The 27,769-nt window shown below is 43.4% G+C and overlaps 1 protein-coding gene across 1 annotated transcript in view; it reads left to right on the plus strand.

Moving 5' to 3' along the window:
* ANO2 (anoctamin 2) overlaps nucleotides 1-27,769 on the plus strand; it is a 374,120-nt gene that overhangs the window by 304,693 nt on the left and 41,658 nt on the right. Inside the window, exon 20 of the mRNA XM_021717811.1 lies at nucleotides 3,480-3,625. Coding sequence (XP_021573486.1) covers nucleotides 3,480-3,625 — 146 coding nt within the window. The remainder of the gene's footprint in view (nucleotides 1-3,479; nucleotides 3,626-27,769) is intronic.

A 27,769-nucleotide genomic window follows, 5' to 3' on the forward strand; every position in this document is an offset into this window, starting at 1 on the left:
GGACTTCGGTTGCTCTCTCCGTGATGATCCTTAGAACTCTGGCTCCAGACCAGACCTGTTTGCAGAGCTTTAGGCATAGATGCACAGTTGCCTACTAATTTTTGACTGAGTTGTCTCATGGGTTCCTTCATCTTGACAAGCCCAGAGCGCCTCTCCTTCTTCCTCCTCCTCCCCTTCCTCTTTTGACCGTTATCAAAACTACCTCTTTGGTAGTGTTTCATGTCTTAGCAAACTGCATCACCATCCACACACGTGCCCCAAACCATGGGGATCATGCTTGCTTTCTTATTATTTCCCCCTTCCATGTGCAATCTACCACCCTTTAAAAAAATTCTACCTCCTAAGCATGTCTTAAATATGTCTACTCTTCATGTCCATTGCTAATACCCTTGACTCCGCTACCATAATCTTACCTGAGCCACTGCATAAATAGCATACAAAGCCTTGGTGCCATGAGCTTATGCTACCTTCCAGGTCTTATCTTTCCTCACTTTCTCTCTTTTACTCTGTGCTCCAAACATTTTGAATTCCCTTCTGTCCTTTCTGTGAGCCATTCTCACATTTGTCTTTGTTGCCCAAATAACTTCCTCTGTCTAGAATAATCCCTCACACCCCTCTCTATCTTTTCCTACTCTTCTCCTATTATCTTTTGTTTAGTCTTGGTAGACACATCTCTTCCTCAGGGAGAAATTCCCCACGTTAGCCCAGATTAAGAGTCCCTATTTCATGTTCTTGTAATCCCCTAAGCATCTCTCTTCATAATACTCTCCGCACATTATTGGTAACACTTGTTTAAATGTTCCATTTCCCAGCTGGATTACCTCTTCAAATACATTAGATGTCTTATTAGTCATTTTTTTTTTCAAGGATGAATCCTAGAAGGGAAGTTCTAAGAATCCTTCATTCTCTTGTTCAGACCCAAACTGTTCATGAAATCTTCTTTAGATAATTCCTTCGTGCACTGTTTGTCTTCTAAAATATTCAGTAGCATCCCTCAGATACTACTGTATTCATGACTATTTTTTTAACTTGCAGTTTTATGCATTCTTTATTCTTTCATTTTGTTAGTGCCATTTCAGGCGTGGATAGAGATCCATGCTCTTATTCAATTTTTTATATATAAGCACAACCACTCATTGCTCTTTACTAAAGAGTTGTCCAAGTTTTCTGATGCCTGATACCTAGGAGAAAAGTCTCAGTTGGAGTCCTGGTTCTAGACACCCTGCCTTCCTTCTTTCTTTTCTTCTCTCTCCCTTCATTGCTTTTCCCCTTCATCCTCTCCTTCTGTTCTGACTCATGGAAAGAACAGAAAACACATTATTTGGGTTTAGTCTCTTTAGACTCTATTCTGTCTCCCTTTTCTCAGTTTTCTATTATCACAGAACTACTGCTTGCTATTTTATTATGCATCTTTTCTGCTGCTTCTAATGAGTCTCAGCTTACTTTTTGAATCCTTCTTTGGTAAGGATGATGATGCTTGGGACAGTGACAGATACATTGACTGAGCTCTCGGTGTATACCAAGCCCTAAATAAAACATGTTACATAGACATCCCTTTTAACAGACTCTACAGGCAAGTCAATATTTCTTTCTTCACTTTACATATAAGAAAATGTAAACTTGTAGAGCTTTAATGTCCTTCTCAAAAACCGTAGCTTGTGAGTTGCAAAACTTGGTTTTACATACCATTTTCGGACACCAAAGATCAGACTTTTCCCCACCACTTCATACCACATTCTCCTGATGGCAGATGACAGTAGCCTGGACACTCTTCCCAATGCTATTCGAGTCATTCGATTTCCACTGCTAGAAGCACGTTTGAACTATTGGATGTCTAGTCATACCAGGAGTGTTCCTCTGGAAACATCTGCAGAAGGGCTGGGTGCTCTCGGGTGAAGAATGTGGGGCTGGAAAGAGGCTTTCTGCATCTGGATGGAGCTTGGACTTCAAAATTCCTTTCAAACTCTTCGAGTCTGTGATGCAAACTGTTCTGCTGCTAATTCTCCCAACTGTCGGTTAGCAGCTTTCTGTTAGCTAGATGAGCAGAATTGGCACCTTGCTCCTTCACCTATTTTCATTCTCTATATATGGTACATCAGTGAGAAGCAGAAAAGATCACACCCTCAGGTATATTTTAACATTTCAGATAAAAAATAATAACAGCTATCATCTATTCAACGTTCGCTTTGTCTAAATACGATGCTAAAGACTATATAAACCTTGCTTCGGTTAATCCTAATACCAACACCGAGAAGTTGGGTGATTATTAGTATTTACTTCAATAGTTTTGGGGGGACAAATAGTTTGGATCTGGGCTTTAAGTACACCTACCAATCCCCTCTGTGCACACTGTACCAAGTAGGTAGTTTTGGTTCCTCTACCCTTTCCTTCCCTCCCCCTCTGTGTCTCCAGTGTCCATTATACCATTCTCTATGCCTTTGCAGGTCGTCAGTGTAGCTCCCACGTGTAAGTGAGAACATGCAGTGTTTGGTTTTCTGTCCCTGAGTTGGTTCACTTAGGATGAAACTCTCCAGTTCCGTCCAAGTTGCTACAAAAGACATTATTTCATTCTTTTTAATAGTTAAATATTCCATGGTGTATATATATATACATTATCTAAACTAAATAAATCCTGAATGTGGTTCTCTTAGACTACTCAGGCTGCTAGAACAAAATACCACAGATTGGATAGTTTAGCTAACAGAAATTTATTTTTTCATGGTTCTGGAGGTTGCAAAGTCCGAGATCAAGGTTCAACAGGGTTGAGTTTCTGGCAAGGGCTCTCTTCCTGGTCAATAGGTAGCTGTTTTCTCTCTATGTCCTCGCATGGTGGAAAGAGAGAGATCCCTTTCTTTCTTCTTCTTATGAGGCCACCAATCCTGTTTAATTGGGACCCCACTCTTTTGACCTCATTTACTCTTAATTACCTCCTAAAAAACGCTGTCTCCAAATATAGTCACGTTAGAGCTTCAGCATACAACAATTCAGTTCATAGTAGTGTCAGGCAATGTTTAGGTTGACTTTAATGAGGAAAAAATGATGCTGTTGATGTTTTTGAGACCCAAAAAGTATTTGACCTGGGAGGAGAGCATCTTTCTACTCCTTTCTGCACATGCCTCTGTTCCCCATGAAGAGGGTGGATAGATCACCTATCGAACAATAGGACTGACTCTGTCTCTGCTTTTGGCAGGAAGGGCCAACTCTCTTATTGCTTATCAAACAGCAGGAACAATTAAACGTTTCCTTAGATTTAAAGAAACCTGGTCCTTTGTGGGGGAGTTTTTCATGATCTTAATAAAAGTTGTCTTTAGGAGAAAAGTAGTCTCCTTAGTTTCTATTTGCCCTTAGATCAGAGACGATTTTAGGGTCAACACTTAGTTTTTTGTTTTGTTTGGCTGTTGTTTTTTCTGTCTGTCTGCAGAACTGGACCTGTTTTCCAGAGGCTCCCACTTTTGGTGACTGGTCCATTTCTTTTCCAGGAAGCTGAAGAAACTATTTCGGAAGCTGAAAGATGAGACGGAACCCGGAGAAGCTGACTCTGCCCATTCCAAGCATCCAGAGCAGTGGGATCTAGACTATAGGCTGGAGCCATACACCGGTCTAGCCCCAGAGTACATGGAAATGAGTGAGCGCTCCTGACCTTTCCTTCTGTTTTAGATGAGGGGGCTGGGTGGGGGGGGTCTGGGGAAGTGCCTGGGGCAATCTCTTCTCCTTCAAAGCATCACCAGTCCCCTTCAGTGACACAGGAAAGGTGGGGCAGAAAGTCCTGGAATGAGAGCCAGGAGCAACTAACTCTGTCTCCAATGTTATGGAGAAAACTAAGATGGCGTCGCATTCTCCCTGGGGCTCCTCTTTTCAGCTGCAAAATGAAAAGTTCAGTCTCTCAGTTTCCTCCCCATGGTTTCTATCATCTGATAAATCCGAAAGGGAAACAGTGAAATCTGAAATTGAAGAATATGGTTTCCGTGAAAGAAGAGTAAAACAGTCCTATGACACTTGGGTCAAGGATCTATGCCTCTTTGACATTAAGAATATAAGAGAGTTCCCCATTCTGATCAGGTAGGGCTGGGTAAGATGCCGGGTGTCCAACAAAAAACTTGGAGATCTTTGTTGTAGGGGGGTGACAGGCAGATTTCTAGTTGCAGAGCCTTTGCTTGTTTGAGATAAGGCTTAAAGGTAGGAGTGCATGTTGGTAAATGCTGATGGAACACGGTCATTTCAGATGTGGCTTGGAAGCTGAGTTTTCCATTATAAGAAGGGTCCTGAAGTCAGGCATGGTGGCTCACATCTGTAATCCCAGGACTTTGGGAAGCTGAGACAAGAGGATTGCTTGAGCCCAGGAGTTCGAGACCAACCTGGGCAATACAGTGAGATTGTGTCTCAAAAAAAAAAAAAAGTATATATATATATGTGTGTGTGTGTGTGTGTGTGTGTGTGTGTGTATTTAAATATATACTAAAGCTGGGAATGGTGGTGCTTGGTTACAGTCCCAGCTACTCAAAGAGACGGAGGCAAAAGGATCACTTGAGCCCAGGAGGTTAAAGCTGTAATGAGCATGCCACTATACTCCAGTTTGGACAACAGAGTGAGACCCCAACTCAAAACAATAGATAATTTTAAAAAAGAGAAGTGTCCCAACTTAGACCAGCTGCCTTTGAACTTTTGACTACTTGAGAATAATCTTGATCTTCTATTGGAATGGATTTTTAAGAAATCCCCCTGCCTAAAACTTGGAGCTAATAAATTAAAAGCACAAGATACCAAAGATCAAGAGCCCAGATATAGCATCTTAACATTTACAGATTATGGAGAAACATCAATCAGATCCAATGAAAGAATTACTTGATACTGAATTCAGTACATAATATCATGGCCCATATTGTGTTCGCATAATGACTAGGGTTCTCTTTGGTTAGTCACTTTGAACAGTGGGCCACTAGTGTCTTTCTGTGTGCCGGGAACTTCCCTCATTATTTTGAATGGGTATCTATCCTATCTGTTACAAGAATATATGTATGGCCCAGGTTTGGTGGCTCAGCCTGTCATCCCAGCACTTTGGGAGGCTGAGGAGAGTGGATTGCCTGAGCCTGCGGGTTCGAGACCAGCCCAGGCAACTTGGCGAGACCTCATCTCTATAATAAATCAAAAATTAGCTGGGCATGGTAGTGTGTGTGCCTGTAGTTCTGGCTACTTGGAAAGCTGAGACGGAAGGATTGGAAGGATCGCCTGAGCCCAGCAGGTGGACACTGGGCACTGCACTCCAGCCTGGGCAACAGAGTGAGACGCCAACTAAAAAAAGAAAGAAAGAAAGAATATATGTATGTATGTTAGGGGTGGGAAAATGGACAGAGTCTGCATTAGAGGGCTTCAAAAGTTCTGTTCTAGCCCTGGGATGTCTACAACTTTAGTTAATCACCTAGTTCTAAACCAGCTCACCAGACAATCATTACATCAATGTAGATGGAAACGTATAGCTCCCTTAGCCTTATGTTTAGCAAAGTGCTACTTCTAAACCCTTTCTGATGCTATATGTATACAGAGGTGACTGCTTGTATTTCAGGTGCATCTGATCAGATGACATCTGCCATCCTCTCATTCAGAAAGAGAAATTGCTGCCAGAGATCGAGCCTTCCATTTGAGAAGGGGCTTGCATGAGTAATCTTTGAGCTCCGTCTCTCTGCCCCCACCCTCCAACCCCAGTGCCCCACCCCCACCACCAATTATCTGTGTAGGTTTTACATGCCTGCCGGCCTGTCTGTCCAGCTAGGTGGCTATTTCAAAACTTCCTCTTCTGAGTGATTAAGAGAAGAGATTCTTGAGCCATACTCCCTGGGCTTAAATTCTAGCTGTGACCCACTAGCTGGGTAACTTTGGGTTATCTTTATGTGTCTTGATTTGCTTAGCTATATAATATTAATAATAATAATAATATCTACTTCATGGTATTTTTGTGAGTAATTAATGAAGTGCTTAGAAGGGTGTCTATTAAGTGTCAAGTGTTCTTTCTCTTAACAGTCTTGAGGCCCAAGGAAGGCAGAGTATAGGGAAATGTGCTCTACTTTGTCAGCTGCTGTGTCATTGACTATACATCTACTATGTATTTAAACTTGAGTACTTACAAATCAGTGAGAAGAGGAAAAAAAAATAAAGAACTAGAATACTTACCTGCTGACTTCTGGAAGGAATTCACACCAAGATTGTAGACGGTGAAATTCAAACCATAGATTGAAACAATAAAACCAAAACAAAAAGTCCAACTGCTTACAGTGAATAAAACACCCATATACCAGAAAGTTTGAAAACAGAGAAAAGAACAGAACTTGTCTTTCACAACTTCCCTCATCCAAGTCTAACTTTTTTTTCTTTTTCTTTTTTTTTAGCATCCTGGTGTTATTTCCCAGACCCTTTTTGCTATGTTATGAGTTTTAAAACAAAGTGGTGATCGTACTTAGACATTTATTCTTCCTTTCCTTTAGCATGATACGAACAAATATCTCCAACTTGTCACATAAGATTCAAAGTGAATAGCTGTATAATAGTCCCTCTATTGTCTTTTAGCCTATCTTCCAGTGAAGGGCACGGAAGCTTAGTTTTCAATTTCCTATATTTTAATGAGCTCAGATACACTCTCTGTGTGCATATACTCTTTTGTGCTTTTATTATTATTTCCTCAAGATACATTCACATAGGTGCGATTAGTCAATCTAAGGTATGGCTATTATATGGTTTTTGATTCGTTTTCTCAAATTGCCTCTGAAAGAATAATTCATCCAGCCATGGTAGTGCATGAAAATAACCTTTCAATGAGTGCCAGTTAGGCCGTATCCCAATTAGTCGTGAAGAATGTTCACTTCATAGTCAGTTTGAGATTTCCTGTGTCACCGCATTCCACCCTATCAGCCTGACTGTAACCACCTCATCCTTGGCTTAGCTTTTCTTAGTGCTTCCTCTGGGAAGTCTTCAGGTCAAGCCCCAGTTCCTCCTGAGAGGAATCGATGTGTCTTTGCTTTTCTGTCCTAGCATTGTGTTGGTGCACACTCTGGTGGCATCTTACTGAATTTGGTAATACTGCTCACATCTGTCTTTCAACAAACATAGGCTGTTCGATTCTGAAGAGCAGTGGGCAGGGAGCATGGCTTCTTCATCTTCACGTTCTCCGGAGTCTAGCACGTTGCCTGCCATAGAATAGGCACTCTGTGTGTCTGATAAACAAAGGTGAAAGAAAGAATCAATGAATGAATGCACGTAGTAATTAAAGAAGGAAATATTTTTTAACAGAGGTCACTTTGTAATAACAACTTCACGAGGCAAATGAGACAAATGAACGGTCATGTTCAAAGCAGGGCTTGATTGATGGAGGATGGGGATGTTCTGAAGAGTTTTTGAGTTCCAGGTGGGAGGTTCACTTAAGATCCCCAGATGATTATCTGGTTCTGAAGATCTATGTCTCTATATATCCATGATAAGAGCAGGGAGAGCATGCCAAGAAAAAGGACTGGCAAGTGTAAAGAGCCTCAGGGTCACAAGTAACTGTTGACAAAGAAATGCAAATGATAGTTTTGGGGTAGGGACCGTTCAGATACAGACAGACCTGGGATTAGCAGAGAACCCTGAAGACCAGACAAGCTTGCATTTCACGCTAGGCCACAGGGAGCAGTTGTAAAATGTTGTCTAATGCGGTGACCGTAAACTGTTTGCTTGGAAAGTGGCAGTCAGGCTAAGGAAGAAAGGAGGAAAGTAGATGTGCTCATTTATTAATTCATCCTTTCATTCACCAAACATGTGTTAAGCACCTAGAGGGAGGAACAGGTTTGGAGACCAGGGCAGTCTCTTTGACAAACCAGGCTGATACTGATATCGATTCAGTCAACAGATCAATTCAGACTGATGTGGTCTTTTCTGGAAGAGGAAACCTGGACTGCACGTAGGTTTTCTAAGCTGGATTCCACAGAAACTTGCTCAGAGAATTCTTTAGGCCATTTTGCTAAGACTTTCAGTCTCAGAGACATGTTTTAGAGACATGACTTGATTATTTTATTTTGTAGGTGACTTAAGTGTGAGGACAACATTTTTCTGGCTTAGGTGTGTTTCATTTTTGAATCTCGGGACTATCATCTTCACCCTCAAGGGGCATAGTTTTCCTAATGTACCATCAAAGACTGGGCTGCAGAATAAATGTCACCAAACTTTGTCAAGCACACAGGCTAAGTGTGCTTGGGGACAGACGCCGAAGTCAACCCTCTGGGCTTCAGATCCTAACCCCACTGTGCTGCGTGCTGGCTCCATGAGTCTGGGCTTAATGCTTAAAGTCAGCCAACCCCAATTTTCCCATTTAAAAAGTAGGTGTGATGATAATAGCAGCTACCTCTCAGGATTGCTCTGAAATTTAGGTGGTGAATATGAATATAGGGTAGTTAAAAACAGTGCCTGTGCACATAGACTCTCAGTGAAGATGAGCCACGATCGTTATTGTCCAGAACCCAATTTCTCTCAAATTTGAAATTGTTTTGGGCTGAAAACGGTTTGAAGCCCTCAAATGTAGTGAGCCCTGGAAGCTCCTCCCCTCCGACTAGTGTAGGACTGTGCACCAATGTTTAAGGGTACCAGACTCGGAGGCCAATCTAAGAATTACACTCAGAAACCTGAGCTATAAACATTCCAAGATGTGTGTCCCTTCAGAGAACCCTAAACCCTCAGGGCTCTATTGAACAGTCTGGAATCTCACGTGGGCTCTTCTTGTCCCCTGTTTATCTAAAGCCCACAAGCTTTTGTTCCTCCTCTCACCCCCAAAATAGTCGCTATTGCCTTCCCGCCTCAAGAATTCAGTTATCTCCCTTAGAGCTTTCTCCCAGCTTCTTTTCTTTTTAGTTGATTTTAAAATTGTGGGGTACAGCTCAGGGTTAAGTATACAAATATGCATCGTGAAGGTACCTTTGTTGATGAGGTGTGCCCCCCCTTCCCCAGGCAGACATCGACTACCATTAATCCCAACTCCCTGCCCACCTCCCCCCTTAGTTTCCTGTCACTGTCAGTCCTTTTCCTATAGTATCACGGTAGTTGTTCAAGGCCCACTTATGAGTGAGAACATGTGGCACTCAGCTCTTTGTTTCTGTGAAAGATCACTCAGTATTATAAACTCTAAGTCCATCCAGGTTGCTGTGAAATTCATGATTTTCTTCTTCTTTATGGCTGTGTAATATTCCATTGTGCATATGTACCACATTTTTAAAATTCAGTCTTCTTTTGATGGGCAGCGTGGTTGGTTCCATGATCTTGCTATTGTGAACAACTCAGAGGCCCTTGGGCTGTCACTGTGGGTAATTAGACGACTTTCTTCTGTTATTCACAGTCACTAGAGGAAGTCTTACTTTTCTTAGTCATGAGCTTATGTCCTGTCAAACCCTAATAGAAAGGGAAATACGTATTTCCTTATTCATTTATTGGAGTGAATGCCAGATCATTATTTTGAAAGGCAAAGGGCTTCCAGTCTCTCCTGTCTCTGGACACATCTGCCAAGGCCTTTAAGACTCTCTAAGCTGAGGGGAGTGCCCAGGGCAGGTCCCTTCAGAGATCAGGACATCCAAGGCCCGGCAGTTGTCTCATAAGATTGCAAGGTTGAACTTCTAGGTTCAGGAGGAACATCAAGAGGTGTGTAGATCCTTTTGAATTCTCCATGATTTCTTCCCGACTTTGCATGGCCTCTGGCTGGGGAGAGGTCTGCACCCGTGAGATTTGGAGCCTTTTCTATCCATGGATTCTTTCTTCACGGAGTCTGCCTCTACTAAGAATTCGGGTTCCTATGTGTGCCCTCTCTAGCTCTCCTCGAAATTACTGTAAAGGCATGCTAACTTGTCACCCTGATTCTTTTTCACTCCTTCTTCCTCCTTTTCATCTCCCTTTTCACGATGGTTTTTTAAAAATGTAGACCCAGCTGGGCTCGGTGACTCAGCCTGTCATCCCGCGCCTTTGGGAGGCTGAGGTGAGTGGATGGCCTGAGCCCGCGGGTTCGAGACCCGCCTGGGCAGCGAGACCTCATCTCCACAATAAATCAAAAAATCAGCTGGGCGTGGTAGTGCATGCCTGTAATTCCAGCTACTCGGAAGGCTGAGGAGGAAGGATCGCCAGAGCCCAGCAGGCGAGGCTGCGGTGGCCGGGAGCGGCCACTGCACTCCACTCTGGGCGACCGAGTGAGAATCTAACTCAAAAAAAAAAAAAAAATGTAGACCCAAGCACATGCTTTTTTCTACTTAGCATCTTTTCATGCTACTGACTTCTTTTCTAATCTAGTCCATACCCCCCCTGCAGTATACGAGAACCACCCTGAGCTGGCTCTTGTTCTGCCTTACCTACACAGGCCCACTTGTGTATATGAGGGGAGTGCCCACCGCAAAGGAATTATTTTTTGGAGGCAGGGCTCCTTGTCGCACAGGCTTCCCCCGCTAGGTAAGTGTTCTAGGGACCCATCAGCATCCACGTACTAGCTAGTGTTTTTGTGTGCGGCTGTGTTTAGCTTTAGTGAATTTTTTTTTTCCCAACAGGTTTGTCCATTTCATGATGGGTCATTTACTAGCACGCCTGCCCACGCCTCACTGAGTGTCCAGCAGTTTTGGACCAAAAACAGTATGGCTCTCATGGCCCACCCTCCCTAGTCTCCCTATCTTGCCAAGAGTGACTTTTTTTGTTTGTTTCCCTGGTAGAAAAATGTCCTCAAAGGGAAACATTTTGCCAATGTGGAAGAGGTCAAACAAAAAGCAACAGAAGTACTAAAAGGCATCAAAACTGACAAGCTCAAAACCCATTTTGGGCCGTGAAAAAAAGCTTATTGACAGGTGTATCATATTAAACAGAGAGTACTTTGAAGGCGTCTGAAGTTTAAACATGCAGGAATAAATACACGATTTTGTATACATAAATTCTGTTATTTGGGGGAGTCCACCCTCATATCTGGCCCTGTCATACTCCCATGTCCAGCTCTGCCTGGGCTAGCCTATCTGCCTGTGAGTTCTCTCTGAGATTCTCAGGCTCAGACACATTTGCTCTTGGAAGCATTTTCTGGTTCTCCCATCTTCAGTTTCTCTCCTTCTCTTTCCCGCCTAAAAAATGTGCATGGAGCCAGGTTCAGGTGGCTCAGCCTGTAATCCCGCACCTTTGGGAGGCCGAGGTGAGTGGATTGACTGAGCCCGTGGGTTCGAGACCTGCCTGGGCAACTTGGCGAGACCTCATCTCTACAATAAATCAAAAATTATGCTGGGCTCGGTGGCTCAGCCTGTAATCACGCGCCTTTGGGAGGCTGAGGTGAGTGGATTGTCTGAGCCCGCGGGTTTGAGACCCGCCTGGGCAGCAAGACCTCAACTCCACAATAAATAAATAAAAAATCAGCCGGGCGTGGTAGTGCATGCCTGTAGTTCCGGCTACTCAGAAGGCTGAGGCGGAAGGATCACCGGAGCCCAGCAGGTCGAGGCTGCAGTGGCCAGGAGCGGCCACTACACTCCAGTCTGGGCGACAGAGTGAGACTCTGACTCAAAAAAAAAAAATGTGCGTGCTTTGGGGACAGGGACTATGTTTCATCCCTTTCTAGTCGCAACACTTAGCACGTTTTTTGGAATCCTAGTAGCAGCTCAATGAAACCATTATTGAAGAGTGGCTTTTTCACTCTCCTTCCTTCAGTGGCGGAGAAATAGAAGCCCTGGTCCTCTTAAACCTGTGACAGATGGGCCTTCCTCTTCCCCATGGATGTATGGATGTATTTCTTCATACGCTGTCATTTTTGCCTCCCAAGACCGAAGCAAATTGTGTTTATTATCAGGGTTTCCCTCAAAGAAAAGTCACTTCTGGTTATAATTTAATCCTGTCCCTTCAGGGATCCAGTCGTCAGTGGCAGTGGACAGAGCAAGATGTTCTCTTTCGGACTTGGCTTTAACCTCAACTCCAAGTCCACATCCTTCCCCCTGCAATGCCCCCTCCCAACCATCCTAGTGGCAGCGCTAAGGTCCTAGGGACACGGAGACAACAGACGTGGTCCGTGCCCTAGAGTTTCAGTGTCTGGTGGCAGAGAGAGATGGGTGAAGGAGAACAGGGAACTTCACCCCAAAACATGACTCCATGGCATAATAAGTATTTTGCATTAAAGGCTCTTAGAGATGAACAGAATCTCGATAAGACTTTGCCCCTTCCTACGTAACGACTGGACAGACAGAACAGCTTCCCCGCAATCCTCTACCTCTTTCAAAGAACAGGCCCTTATCTGCTTAAAATCCAGATCTACCAAAGAAGAGATCAGCTACCTTCTGTCCCTTCCCTGAGTTTTCATTAACAGCACCCATATTGCAGGAAAGAAGACCAAAGCCTGGTAATAGGCCTGGATAGAATTTTGTCTCAAACTGTCCACTCACTGTGTGGGCCCAACAGACTTTTGTCCCAGACCATCCTATGGGCTTCAAGCCCTTTGAATTCTCCTAAAAATCCTCTGCTTTCTCCCCTAAAATCATCCATATGTCTCCATTTCTCTTTTCCCTGAGACGTAGGTCACAAAAGCACTGTACCCCATTGGATCGTTGGGCAGTCCCTCTGTGATCCTCCCCGTACAACATGTGCAAAATAGTTGCCATTATTGATCTGCCTTATTGTGAGCTGATTTTTCAGCAGACCTTCCAAGAATGAAGGGGACATTCCCGACATGGACAGACAAGTTATAAGAGAGGGCCTCGCTGTCCTGGAAGCTAAGCCCACTTGATGATCCTTTCATCAGAGGGGCCAGGACTGCTGCTCGCCACCGACCAAGCAGAAACGTGCTTACAGAGCGCCGCCCATTCTCCTGTTCCTCTCAGCCTGTACTTACTTGTTCAGTCACCAGATATCTTCGGGTTTTGGAAACCACCTACCGAGGCAGAACAAACTCTGGAGTGGACAGAGGACTCATCTCCGGGTTGCCGTCGCCGGTTTGTCTTGAGACTTCGGACGAGGCAGGGAAGGGCCAGGCAGAGACTCCATCTCAGGCAAAACGTCTCCGAGGTGTTCTGCGCTGAGACTTCATTCCTGTGGCTGTTTTCTGAGTTCTCTACGATCTGAGTGACCCATCATCCTTCAGGGCCCCAGTTGAGAAACTCCAATGTTTTCTCTTCCATCTCCACATACCTCCCATCCAGCGAGGATGTGGCATGGACAGTCTTTCCTCTGGAGTGTCTTTGGAAGATGCTCTGTCTGCTCACCTTCTTGGCCTCTTACCTGGCGCCTCTTCTGCAGTACCCTTCCCACAGTTATTTGCAGCCATCACTGTCTCTCTACGGCCGTCTTTGCTCCTTTGTAAAAAATTTATTTATTTATTATAAAGATGTGGGGTTATGTATACCAACGTGGATCATGCAGGTACCGCTGTGGAAGAGGCATGCCCCTCCCTCCCCTGGCAGTTTCCACCCCCTGCCAGTCCCGGCCCCTCCTTCCCCTGACAGTTTTCCGCTACTGCCGCTGGCTTTCTTATAGCATTAGAATTGTTCAAGGTCACCTTATGAGCGAGAACATATGGAACTCGGTTCTTTGTTTCTGTGATAAATCACCGAGTATGATCGACTCCAAATCCATCCAATTTGCAGAAGATTGAAACAGGACCCCTACCTATCATCATCCACAAAAATTAGCTCTAAATGGCCCGTATTTATTCTTGTAGAGGTGCAGTGTTGGTCGTCTCACCGCCTTGCTCGAAAGCCGTCCGGGTTTCCCTCGTCCGTAAAGAGGCCTTCGTGAAGCATCCTTCCCACTCATTGAGCCCTGTCCTGTTTCCACATTCTGTGGTCCAGCCAAAATGAATCCCTCCCACACCTGACGGCTCACTCCCTTCTCCAGCCCTGGAGTGTCCCCTGGCCCGGACTTCCCTGTGCTTTCTCATTCACAGATCCAAAGCCATCTGCTCCTTAAAGTGTCCCTCCCCTCCTTTGGCCCCGCCCCCTTGTTCAGAACTTAAGCCCCCTCCCCCACAGGGTTAGCCGTCTCCCAAAATAGAGGTGCCTGCTGGTATTTCATTTTCCCGAGGGTGGGTCCCTCAAACTTGCAGACTGGCCTTGTCCAGAACCCCCCACAGCATGGGCGTGGCCAGCGTGTTGAATAAGCCGGAAAGAGGCGACTGGATAAATGAGGGTGCCGGTTGGTCTGTCTTCCATGTTCTCTTACCGAGACGGACAAAATCTTGCTTTCTAGCAAGGCCGAGCTGCAGTCAATTCGCATTTATTTACGGGCTGGAAATCCAGAGAGGGGATTATCGGGAGAGGTGGTTATCCTGCTTTCTCTGTCTCTTCCTCCTTCCATGCCCCGCTCCCCTCGGCCCCTTCTCCTCTTCTGTCTCCTCCCAGGCCGAGTCCCAGGCCGAGATTCTGCTCTCCTCTCCAGTGGGGAGGCCAGGGAAATAAGGGAAGGCGTCATGTGAACCCATCTGTGCCGCTCCTAGATGCCCGCTCTGGGAAACAGCTTGGTGGGCGAGGGGACGGGGGTCCAGAGGGGTGCCCTTGGCGGAGAGCGTTTCTGCCATCCCCATGGAGAATTAAGACCTGGCGATAGATGCCATCCCACCACGGCTGACTTCTCTGCACCCTTGTCTTTGCGGTAAAAGCCTTTCCCATCTGCCATCTCTTTTATGTTTAGAGGATCACTGTGGGGCAGAATCAGCAGTATCTCTCCTTCCCAGGTTCCCAGGGTGCCAGGCCAGGCCTGGGTGCGAATCTAGCTCTTCGCCTATCTAGTAGTGTGACTTTGGGCATGATGTCATATCTGCTCTCTGGGCTTCGCTTTCTTCCTTGGCATTATGAGGAATGAGATGAGGGGATGAAGGGTTTTCTCATCTTGTTATTTTTTCTGCAGCAATGCCACCCACTAGTCTGTGGTCAAAAATGAATGGGCAATGTGTCACAATGCACGACTACCAATGTTTTAGAAATAGATGGCAAAACTGAGGCAGTGTTGCTTTCATTGTTTAGGATTCCTAGAAGCTTTTTGGAGCGAGCAGAGGAAGCTTCAGCATGCACAATGGAAGTGAGTGGTGCACGTAATCATTTTTCATTGAGTGTCATGACAACAAGAAAGAGTTTCAGACCAGTGACTCGCAATAACATCCGGCGATAACATCCTAACTCATACACACTAGCTGAACCATGCAGCCAAGCCAAGGAACCCAGGGGTTTGGGTAACTAGGGTTACCAAAGACCACCCTTGTAACTAAAGACCACGCTAGTAACTCGTCAGTGGAATTGAGGCTGGGGTCTCTTTCCAGATCATTCGACAAGAGAATTTCATCAGGACCTGCAGGAACCGGGGCTTGAGTAAAGGGATGGGGTGAAGTGAGTTTTTCTCCTTCCTTCCCAACTGGCCAGACCGCTCCAATTCCAGAAGGGCCTTTCTTGGACTTTGAACAAAAACGAGAGCAGTGAAACCAAAGCTGCCCACTGCCTCTGGTGTGCCTGACATGGCGATCCCTGGCCCCTCTCTCAGCTGTCAGCTTCCTTCCCCGCGATCCCAGGACCACCCACGCAGACAGGAAGTGCACTGAGCCCACACCGGACCTGTCAGTTGCAATGGTAGGGCAGGCCATCAGTGAGGGAGGTAGCAGGGAGAGAGGTATTATATTTACATTTTTCTAAACTGAGCAGGAACCAGGGCCCAGGGCCCAGCAGGCGTGGGGGAGGGGCCATGAGGTGAAGGGGAAGCTGAGAGTCAGGAGGCTGAGGTTGGCCTGCAAGGGCTTGAGGGCCGTGAGCCTCCCTCGGGGAGGGGGGGAAGGGGTGGCTATGGGGAGGGGCGGGCTCCAGACAAAGAGAAACTGGAGAGTGAGGGATTAGTCTGGAGAAACCTGTGAGGGGAGCAGGGAGCTTTCGAGGGAATCTCCGATGTCAAACCCTTTTCCTAAAGAGCTTACTCAGAAGGACCTCAAGGCGTCCCCACCCCCATCTGCGAGGGGAGGAAAGACTGCCGGCCCAGGCTACTCCTCAACATTAATCATCGCTGTCCCCATCCTGAAATGGGACTTCAAAGCTCCTTTGCCACAGGCCCCTCACAGCCCAGTTGTGGCGTTTTCCTTGGGGCCTGTTGAGAGGAAATTCTTCAGGTGCTTTAAGAGTTGCAAGCTTAAGTTCTCTGGACACTCGCAACCGTCTGACTTTTCCTACAGAGCAGAAAAATATAGGCCCAAGTTTAATCCTGTAAGAGGAATTCAGTGACACCTTCCAAAGGACTCTCTTAATAAGGTTTAATCGCCATTTTATCTAGATAAATCAATGATGCAGTTGTCAGGTTTTTTTTGGTTTTTTTTTTTTTTACCTGAAGACCGAAGGCCTAGGTTCATGGTGTTCACTAAACTATGGTGGAAACTTCTTGAGGGCAGGATTCATGTTTTATTCATTCGTAGCACCTATCCACAGAACCTGGCACAGGGTAGGAGCTCAATAAATGCTTGCTGAAGAAGGGAGAAGAGTAAGGAAGCCAAGACCCCATGGTGAAGTCCTTGAAGACACAGTGATGGTTGATTCTTCTACAGACATCACCTTTCCTCAGACCTCTCCCATACTCTGCATCAACTAAATCAATACTCTTGCTGTGTTGGTTAGTTGATGCAGAATAGCCTACCCCTCAAGGGGCCAGAATGCCTTATTTTGAAGTGCTTGTGATTTGGGGATGCAGTCTTGCTAAGAGTAGGTCTCCTAGGGCAATAAAAATGGATGAACTTGCAAAATTGTCTAGGCAGTTCAGACAAAATGCCCCGTGTCTTAGACAACTACTGCTGTGGTAATGCTTGATAACAAATACCCCAACGTCCCAGTGACTGACAACTGCGACAGACAATAAAGAACAATGGAAACTGCTGCTTCCAGAGATTATGGAGTTCCCACCTGGACATGATGAGGTAACAGTGGCCACGTATTAAAGAAGGAACAGAATGGCCTCAAGCGTCACATGGAGGGATGACTTAGGTGACATGCAACATTCCCTTCAACTCTGGTATTCTTTGGCCATCGATGGTAAGGACCACACTAGGTAATTTCCAATAGAAGCTGCATGCAGGTGATGAGATCTTCTAAAACATCCGAGAAACCATCGCCACTGAAGCCCACGTATTCTCTCCCAGAGAACTCCAAGCGTGTGTGCTCCAGGCCAGTGGCAGGAAGTCGCAGGAAATTCCTTTCTCTGATCCCTTCTGTTTATTCAAACTGAGTCATTCTGTTAGGTAATCAGGCTCCTGCCATCTTCTCCAAATGGCATGTCAACACGGTTGAGGCAGCGCCCAGGGTCTTGTTCTGACGTTTCTGGGAAGCAGGGTGAGTCCCAGAACATTTCTCTCCCTTGGCCACGGTCGCTTGGTGTTATCTGTATTGGGTTCTCTCCTCCCATGCATACTTAAAAAAAGGCAAGAGGAAATCTGGATACTACGCTTCTCAGTGTACTACAGAAGGCTTCTGATATGCAGAAGATACTAGTCAGTACATGAGAAATGAAGGAAGGGACAAAGGAAGAAAGAGAGAGAGAGGAAGGGAGAGACAACAGGCAGTTTCTTAGTTGAAAATTTACGAAGAAATGATCACTGCTTTACATGTCTGTTATTGCTCTAACAACCAGGAAGCTGAGAGTGAACTTCACTGCTAAAACATCGCTGCATTTTGGGCCCCAGGGTTTGAATTTTTTTCTCCTCCTCTTTTCTGTGATCTTTCTTTCTTTCTTTTTTTTTTTCCTAAAATCCCCAATCAATCAGTCAACCTAATTGTATTTTCATTTGATTGGCTTTTGCACAGCCTTCCGGGGGGGGGAAATGTTAACACAAATGCCCAACTCTGTAAAATATTTCAAAAGGTTTATTCTGAGCCACGTGTGAGTGACCTAGGCCCGTGACACAGCCCCAAGAGGTCCTGAGAACATGTGTCCCAAATGGCTGAGCTACAGCTTGGCTTTATGAATTTTTTTTTCTTTTTTTTTTTTAGGGAGACGGAAGTTACAGGCAAATTGTAAATCAATACATGTAAGGTTTACATTGGTTGGGCACAGAAAGGTGGGACTTCTTCAAGAATGAGTTTGTGGGTTAAAAGTGAATTCAAAGATATTCTGATTGGCAATTGGTAAAAGGAGTTAAGTTCTGTCTGAAGAATTTGAAATCAGTCAAAGAAGCTAGGCACGGTGGCTCATGCCTATAATTCCAGCACTTTGGGAGACTGAAGTGGGAGGATTGCTTGAGCCTAGAAGTTCGAGACCAGCCTGGGCAACATAGCAAGAACTGGTCTTTACCAAAAAATACAAATAAACCAAAAACTTAGCCGAGGGTGGTGGCATATGCCTGTAGTTATAGCTACTTGGGATGCTGAGGCAGGAGGATCACCTGAGCCCGGGAAGTCCAGCTACGATGAGCTGTGGTTGTGCCACTGCACTCCAGCCTGGGCAACAGTGTGAGAACCCAACTCAAGATAAAGAAGAAACCAGTAAAAGAAATGCCTATAATGGGTGGAAGTTGAGGACGGCAAGATTCTTGGTATAGATTTGGAGGCTCTAAGTCATAGGCTTCAGAGGGAATAGGTGGCAAGTGTCTCAGATTTTCAAGGTGTCAGACTCACAGTTAATCCCTCCTGAATCTGAGAAGGCCTGAAAGAGGAAAGATCTGGCTATGTGAATGGAGGTTCTCTATAGACTCGCATATCTCCCCATAAAAGATGGCTTTGCAGAGCATTTTCAAAATATGTTAAATAAATAAATTGGAGGTAAAATATTTTTATTTTCTTTAGGGCCTGATATCTGTCATGTGATGCTATGTCAGAGTGGGTTGGATCTTGGTATCTTATTGCCATAGAATATTTTGTCAGTCTTGTGATCTCTAGTTAAGGTTAACGTTGGCCAGTTGTACCTAAAACTCCACAGGGGAGGGGATACCACAAAGTCTGTTCAAACCCCATCATAGTCTGGAATTTAGTTGCTCAGGTTTCCCTTGGCCCAGAGAAGTTCTGTTCATTTGGTTGCAGAGCTTAATGTTTTATTTCTGGTTTACAAGCAAACACAGGTCCTCAGTGACAATTTGTTGCTTGGGAATTTTTTTTTCCAATCATGACTAGCTTTGTGGCCCTTCTGACTTACACACGACATCACCACAGGCCAAACGGATAGAAGGGAGGAGGGAGGGCTGGAGGAAGGCGTGATGAGTAACCGTCCATCACACCCCCATCTTGCGGGTGGGTGAAGCAAACAAGAGTGAGAACACCAGGCCATTCATGTGTTCACTCAGTAAACATCTACTGGGAATTTGCAAGTGTGCTCTCTGGGAAATGAACCAGGGGATCAGACCCACTCAATTCTTCCGAATTTTGACGTTGGGCTGGGGAAAACGGGAATCTGGGTCTGCTTCAGACACAAAGCAGTGAAGAAAAACCAGAGCCATATGTGCCTTTCTGATATGCCCCGGAATTGCATTGCTTCACATACAGTAAGCTCTTAATATTTAAGCTCTTACTTCACCCTGTCCCCTCCTGTTGTGACTTCTCAGTTTCTGAATCGAGCCTGATCCATTGTGTAAACTCCAGGTGACTCCACGCAGATTGGAAAGGAGTTCCACTTGTTGTCTTTCTTTCCTAAGTAGTTTGCTTGCGATTTTGGATCCCTGCATTTGCAGGAAAGATCTTAGCTGCCAACCAGATAGCGAACTTCCGTATGTCTCTTCAATTTGCTCTTCAAGTCAAGCCTGGTGATCGCGAGTTGTGTGAGCCTTCACGGAACTGCTGGGGAGAGGGTGTTACTTCTGCCCAGTGCGCCACAGCACTCTGCTAATGCTGCTGTTCTTGTTCTCACGCCATGAGATCGTCAAGGGTTATATGCCATGCCCATCTCCTCCACTGTAGACTCTGAGACTTTGGAAGGATGACACAGGAATCTACTCATCTTTGTCTTCTGGCAGTGAGCACAGTGTCCAGTATATAGAATGTGCTCAATAAATGCTTGTTGAGCGAATGAATGAGTGACTGGGTGGTAAATAATGGGCATTGAAAACTCATATTTCGGTCAATCCTTTCCCCAATTTCCTAAGCAACAGGGGTGCATGCATTTTTTTTCCACCACATCTGAAGCCCTGGCCCAGTTGACATCCCTTGTCCTTAGGAAAAGGGGATCACTGGGCACAGCCTTGAATATGGAATGAATAAGCAATGATGACCCTCTCTGGTGTGCTTTTACATAAGTGTTTGTGTTAATAGGCTATTTCTAGTGGAATCTTTCAGTAACTGCATCCAGAGTGAGGAGACAGACTCACACTTGTGTGTTTCTCGTTTAGAGTCTTGTGAGGCTTATTAGTGGCTCCAAAAAGAGGATTTTTTTTTTGAATTGGAGTCTCACTCTGTTGCCCAGGCTGGAGTGCAGTGGCACAATCACAGCTCACCGCAGCCTCGGCCTACTGGGCCCAGGTGATCTTTCTACCTCAGTCTCCCAGGTAGCTGGGGCTACAGGCACATGCCACGATGCCCAGCTGTTTTTTAAAATGTTTTTTGTAGAGACGAGATCTCGCGATGTTGCCTAGGCTGGTCTCAGACTCTTGAGCTCAAGCAATCTTCTCACCTTGGCCTCCCAAAGTGCTGGGATTATAGGTGTGGCCACTGGGCCCTGCCCCAAAGGAGGATTCTTAAGCTCTCAGTTTTATTTATTTATTTATTTTTGAGTTGGAGTCTCAGTCTGTCCCCCAGACTGGAGTGCAGTGGCCGCTCCTGGTCACCGCAGCCTCGACCTGCTGGGCTCCGGCGATCCGTCCGCCTCAGCCTTCCGAGTAGCCGGAATTACAGGCATGCGCTACCACGCCTGACTGATTTTTTGATTTTTATTGTAGAGATGAGGTCTCGCCAAGTTGCCCAGGCGGGTCTCGAACGCGTGGGCTCGGGCAATCCACTCACCTCAGCCTCCCAAAGCGCGGGATTACAGACTGAGCCACTGAGCCCGGCTAGCTCTCAGTTTTCAATCCCTTTAAGACTGTGTTGCTTTTATTAAACAATAGAAATTAAAAGAAAAAATATTTTAATCAGTTTTGTTAGGACTGGACTCTCCTAACTTACTCTCCCTTCCTTCAAAGTTTTTGGTGGAGATTATGGCGATGAGAATTATGTGGAAGTGTTAATACTTCATGTCTCCATCTCTCCTCACCATCAGCACGTACAAAGCCTTCAGTTCACACATTTAAAAGTTTGGCTGTGTGTGTGTGTGTGTGTGTGTGTGTGTGTGTGTATGTGGCTGTGTGTTTCACAGCTGGTGAATCTACTATGTGATAGGCACCACAAAAGATGGTGAGGACTCAGAAAAGAGGCAGATCTGGTCCTGGTCTCAAGGGGCTTACCATGTAGGGAGCAGGCCAGATAAACAAAGTGGCACGTGCAAGGCATTATGGGACTGAGGAGGAGAGAGGCTGTCAAGGTACCCCATTCCTCCTGGGCGAGCTAGCGGCTAATAGGGGTGGAGGAGAGTCTTCACAGGCAAGGTTAAGTTTGAGTTGAGCCTGAAAGGTGAAGCGTATTTCCCTCAGCACACAGGAAGAAAATTATAGACAGCAGTACACAGCAGGGCTCAGAAACATCGAAAACATGGCTAAGTTTGGGGGAAGAAAAAGGGTTTTGAGCTGGGTGGCTCAGCCTGTAATCCCGCGCCTTTGGGAGGCTGAGGTGAGGGGATTGCCTGAGCCCGCGGGTTCGAGACCCATCCGGGTAACTTGGCGAGACCTTATCTCTACAATAAATCAAAAATTAGCCAGGTGTGGTATTGCGCACCTGTAGTTCCAGCTACTCGGAAGGCTAAGGCGGAAGGATCGCCGGAGCCCAGCGGGTCGAGGCTGCGGTGGCCGGGAGCGGCCACTGCACTCCTGTTTGGGGGACAGAGTGAGACTCCAACTCAAAAAAAAAAAGAAAAAAAAAAAAAAAGAAAAAAGAAAATATGCCCTAACCAAGGATTTAAACTTGGGAATTCACTCCAAGAATGATTATGAAAGCTTGAGTCAACATTAGGAAATTTATTAATGTGATTTGAAAACGTAATATGATGGATTGCATGACTAGGTTGAAAGAGAAAAATCTATATGATCATCTTGTTAGGGTCCCAAATTGTATTTTACAAAATTCAACACCCAGAATTGAAAAATTAAAAAATTAGAACTGAAATTTAGAAAATTTTAGTATGTAAGGAATAGAAGGACATTTCTTCAGACAAAGAGTGTCAGATATCAGTGGTAATCATCATAGTATACAGTAAAACAGCTAAAATAGAACAATACTTATCAAACACTGATAAGCCCTGATAAGTCAGGGGTCATCCCTAAGACTGTTTTCACGTATTATTGTTGATTCTGGTCAATAAAATTAGAAAAAAAAAAAGAAGAAAGAAATAAGAGATAAGTATTCAAAAGAGTCAAAAAACTTATTATTAATTACAACATTATTGTAAACCTAGAAAATCTAAGTTAACCAAGTAAGAATCTACTAGATTAGAGAGTTCAGTAAGTTGGCTAATATAAGACAAAAATCAATAGCTTTCCTATGCATTAATAATAACCAGTTGGAGGTTCAGAAAGGGAAAGTATCATATTAACAAATGAAATTGGTTGCCAGAAATTAGCAACATGAAATATGGGAGATACATACATGTATATATATATTATGTATACATATACACACACTATGTATAATGTTTTATAAAACATTTTAGCTGTTATTGACAGAGCTTAGAAAACAACAGAAGAAAATTGAGAAACATATTATATTCTTCCTGGAAGTATTGTTTCTTGTAAGTATGTCTTTTATCCCAGATTTATCTATAAATTTATGAAATGCCATTCAAATTCTCAGTAAGATATTTTTAAACTCAACAAATTGATATTGAAGTTCATCTTGAGGAGTCAATACAAATAAATTTTGGAAAAGAAGAGAATAATGAGGGTAGAATTTGCTTTCCCATCTATCAAACACTGTGAAGTTATGGTAATTAAATGATATTTTATTGGCACAGAAATTAATAAATTAACTAATTTATCAAAGTATATTACAAAAGAATTTAGATTTAAATAAATTATAAAATACAGAAAAACATTCTTTGGCCTTAGAGCGAGAGTAGATCTTTCTATAAGATCTTCAGAAGAATTACATTAAGGCTGAAACCTTTACAAAAAATCAACAAATTTTACTACTCCAAACTTGTATACTTTTACCCATCAAAAGAAAAGACATCATTGACCAAACTGATAGACAAACAGCAAACTGGGAAGATATATATTATGTATGATAGGAAAAGGTTTAACAATCATAATATACAAAGAACTCTTACAAATTAATAAGAAAAATTTAATTGGCAGCAAAATGATATTAACTGATGATTCACAGGAAGAGAGATACAAAGTCCCTATGAACATAAGAAAAGATATTCTATTAATAAAAAGAAATGTTTATTAAATCTGACAGCCTACTTTTCAACCCTCAGAAAAAACAGTAACACTCATGTTGAGAGTGTATAGAAACATATGCTATAGGTGGGGGTTTAAATTGGTTGGCACTTTCACCTGTAAGGGCAACTTACCTATGTGTATCAAATTTTAAATGAGCATTTCCTTTTGTTTTGAGACACCAGCTAAATTGGGATTCCAGTACTAGAGCTGCTCTCAGCTCTGTCCTAACCAGAAATGAAAGGAATCTAGATGTGAATGTTTATGGTGTGCCTTTCATGGTGGCACTTCTTTTACCTAGTGGACAGCTTAATGCCTAGTTATCTGACCTGCAATCAAGGCTCCTATGCACAGGGACCTCGTTTATTCTGGCAGATACCCTTGTGGCTGTTGTCTAGCATGTGTCCAGTTTATGCCTGCTTTGGCGCTGGGAGCCCGACCTTGTGTTCTTCCTGTTGCCCCAGGGGAAATTCAGCCTGGAGTGACCCCTAGTTCTTCAAATGGAAAGCACAAATTTAAAACACTACCACACTAGGAAACAAGTTCTAAGGTATTTCACTTAACAGATTCTGGACAGGAAAGGTGTAATGAGTAGGGAGGGCTGCTTGCCTTCCTGGGTCACTAGAAGCAGAAATGGGTAGAGAGAAAAAGAGAGGGAGGGAGAGAGGGAAGGAAGGAGGGAGGAAAGAAAGGTGGGGGGAGAGAGATAGAGATAGAGATAGAGATAGAGAAGGAGATAGAGATAGAATATGGCAATCAGCAGTATAGAAAGCGAATAGTATGTGGGTCATTTTAAGTTTGTGGGCAAATACCCAAATGTTTCCTTTAAAGGAATTGGTGGGTAAGTGGAGGGCCCAGACTGATAGGTAAGAGAGGTCCCTCTGTGTTCTTATTTCTGGCCACTGACTTGAGCCTTTGGGTATGGTGTGAAACTAGAAATGGTGTCAAGGTTGCCACAGTTCTGATATGTAAAAATTAAGCCTGGATTTAGAATGAATGCTGAGGCAATAGGAAATTATAAAAATTCACAATACTTTTGTCCCAGCAACTGTACATCTATATGTTTATTCTACAAGAAAAACATCTCACAAGTTTGCAAAGATCCATATTCAATGTTGACTGATATTTATATAAAAAAATTTTATTTGGCTTAAAGGCCTACCAGTTAGATATTTCTTTTAATACGTTGTGACTTATTTAAACCTGATAGATTGGCTCAAGGATTAGCTTGTATTTGATGTTTCAAGGACTGGTGTATCTCAAGGTATAAAAGGTGCAAATTAAATTAGTGAATTGCTAAGATGAAAATATTCAATCCTCCCACCTTGATAAATATAAGAAGGCTTCAACAAGTTTCTGAGAAAAGAGAATTGAAACATAAAAATAAAAAAATATATAAACATTATTTCTTATCATAGGCTCCATCAAGTTCAAGGCACTTTTGTAAATGATAATACCAGTCACTTAATCCATCCTTAAAGAACTGAGGGTCCTGGAACTTTAGACATGTCAATGCAGTCTTTTTTACGTTATTAACAAAAGAAAAATGGGTGCTCTTTACAGACTTTTAAAGATTAGGAAACACACAAAAAAAGATAGGAAGGATCTAAATCAGGACTGTATGATGGATGCCTAATGATTTCCCACCAAAAACACTGACAAAATTGACCAGGTGCAGTGGCTCAAGTCTGTAATCCCAGCACCTTGGGAGGCCAAAGCAGGAGGATTGCTTGAGCCCAGGAGTTTGAGATCAGCCTAGGTAACATAGTGAATCCTCATCACCACACACACACACACACACACACACACACACACACACACACACACACACACACACACACACAATTTGCTGGGTGTGGTGGCACACACGTGCCTATAGTCCCAGCTACTCCAGAGGCTGAGGTGGAAGGGTTGCTTGAAACCAGGAGATCTAGGCTGTGGTGAGCTGTGATTGTGCCCACTGAACTCCAGCCTGGGTGGAAAAAATAAAAACAAAAAAACTCTCATAAAATTGTCCTTGTTTGATGAGTTGAATGAGCAAGAGCATTGTCATCATGGAGTTTCTCCACACATTTTTCTGCTAAAGCTTGGGCTAACTCTGTCAAAACACTCTCCTAATAAGATGTTATCATTCTTTGATGCTCCAGAAAGTCAACAAACAAAATGCCTCAAGCATTCCCAAAAAACTGTTGCCATGATCTTTGCTCTTGACCAATACACTTTTTGCTTTAGATTGGGCCACTTTTACCTTTTTTGTAGCCATTGCTTCGATTGTGCTTTGTTATTAAGATTGTACTGGTAAAGCCATGATTCATCTCTTCTTGCAATTCTTCTAATAAATACTTCAGAAACTTGATTCCACTTGTTTAAAATTTTCATTGAAAGCTCTGCTCTTATCAGCAGCTGATCTGGATGCAATGGTGTTAGCACCCATTGAGTGGAAAATTTGCTCAACTTTAATTTTTCAGTCAGAATTGTATAAGCTGAACCAATTAAAATGTTTACAGTGTTGGCCATTGTTTCCGCTGTTACTTGTTGATCTTCTTCAAGTAGTGCTAGAACATGACTAACTTTCCTAACAAATTGAAGTGAATGGTCTGCACTGCAGGCTTCATCTTCAATATTTTCTTGTCCCTTCTTAAAATGAGTTATCCTTTTGTAAATTACTGATTTCTTTGGAGCATTGTCCTCATAAATTTTTTTGTTAAGTATCAATGATTTCACCATTTTTCCAACCAAATTTCACTGTAAATATGATGTTTGTCTTTGCTTCATTTTGGCAGAATTCATGTTGATCTGATAGGGGCTCTTTGTATACTGATGTTGTGTCCTTCTCAGTGCCTCAAACTGGATCTTGTTTAGACGTGTTATAATAAGCCAGTATGAGCTGATTTTGGTACACAATCAAAAAAAAATCTATGTGTAGTTTTTTTTTCATAATATGCATTTCCCAAGAACTTTTTGAAGACCTCACCTATATCTTTGAGCCTGAGTAAAATTATAACTTCATTTAGCTAAAGATTGATGTTATGGTCTAGATGCTGGTGTTCTTTCAAGTTTTGTATGTTGTCATATAATATCTAAAGTGATAGTATTGAGAGATGGGACTTTTGAGATGTGATCAAGTCATGAGGGCTTCATTCTCATGAATGGGATTCAAGTTCTTATAAAAGAGACACAGGGAGCTCCTTTGCCTCTTCCACCATGTGAGGACCCAGCAAGAAGGTGCCATCTTTAAAGCAGAGAGCAACTCTTACCAGATGCTTAATATGCTGGTGTTCTGCTCTTAGACTTCCTGGCTTCCAGAACTGTGAGCAATAAATTTCAGTTGTTTCTAAGTTACCCAGTTTAAGGCACTTTGTTATAGCAGCTGAAGGGACTAAGACATTTGGTAAATATCAAAGATGACCAAATTTAATTATTGGGCATGTCTCATTCCTCTTTTGATGGGTCAGTGGTATTTAGGTGAATGACAAAAAAAGACATTTTTATTCATAATAAAAATAGTTATTCCATAAAATTTTTCTTTTTTATTTCAGTGAAATCACTGGTTATCATAGTAGAGATTTTCCACACAATTTGTGTTTTATTGACAATGTCAGAACAGACACACTTTTTAAAATCACTATAGTTCTTATACAGTCTTATTAATTTCAACTTGGGGAAATTTTGCTTAGTTGAGTCAGTAGCAACTGGAATTGTCAATGTAAGTCTTAAAGCAATGTGTAGATTCAGAAATGAGCCTGAATGTTACAACTGTTCAAACATTGAAATGAGTCACATATGATAAACTAACCTTAGCTCAGAAACTGTTACAGAGTTTATCACTTTCATCATATAAGTTGCTATCACTTATATCTTGATGTTCACTGCCTTTTAAAGTAATACCTAAATCCAGACAGAAGTGTCAAGAATTGGTATCATGCTTTATCTATTTATATTTCTATCCATACACAGTTGTAAATTAATATAAATTATTTAATAATGCAAACAATGTGCAGCTCTTGTAACTACCATGGTTACTTCATTAATACGTCTGCAACCATGAGTTAGATCATGAAAAGAAGAAAGAAAACAGACACTTGGCTCTACTGGGAAACAATACTTCATCAGACAAGACTTGTAGCATCGTACTATTTGAGAGAATGGATTGGATTGATTAGTTATCTCCTGCTTACTCCTAAGCCCTCTGGCTCTCAAATAATCTCTATGTTCTATAGCAGTGTCAGTCTCTGATGTCAGCAGTGAAGCAACCCACAAACCTCCATGGCATTTGGGGATAATTTCCTGAAGAAGAGTTGGAGAGAAACATGGGGCCTCCATAGGATTAGTCATGAGCATGAATGTGTAGGATGGGTC

The sequence above is a fragment of the Carlito syrichta genome, unplaced genomic scaffold (genome assembly GCF_000164805.1).
Source record: "Carlito syrichta isolate Samal-C Ts95f unplaced genomic scaffold, Tarsius_syrichta-2.0.1 Scaffold311146, whole genome shotgun sequence".
Lineage (NCBI taxonomy): Eukaryota > Metazoa > Chordata > Mammalia > Primates > Tarsiidae > Carlito > Carlito syrichta.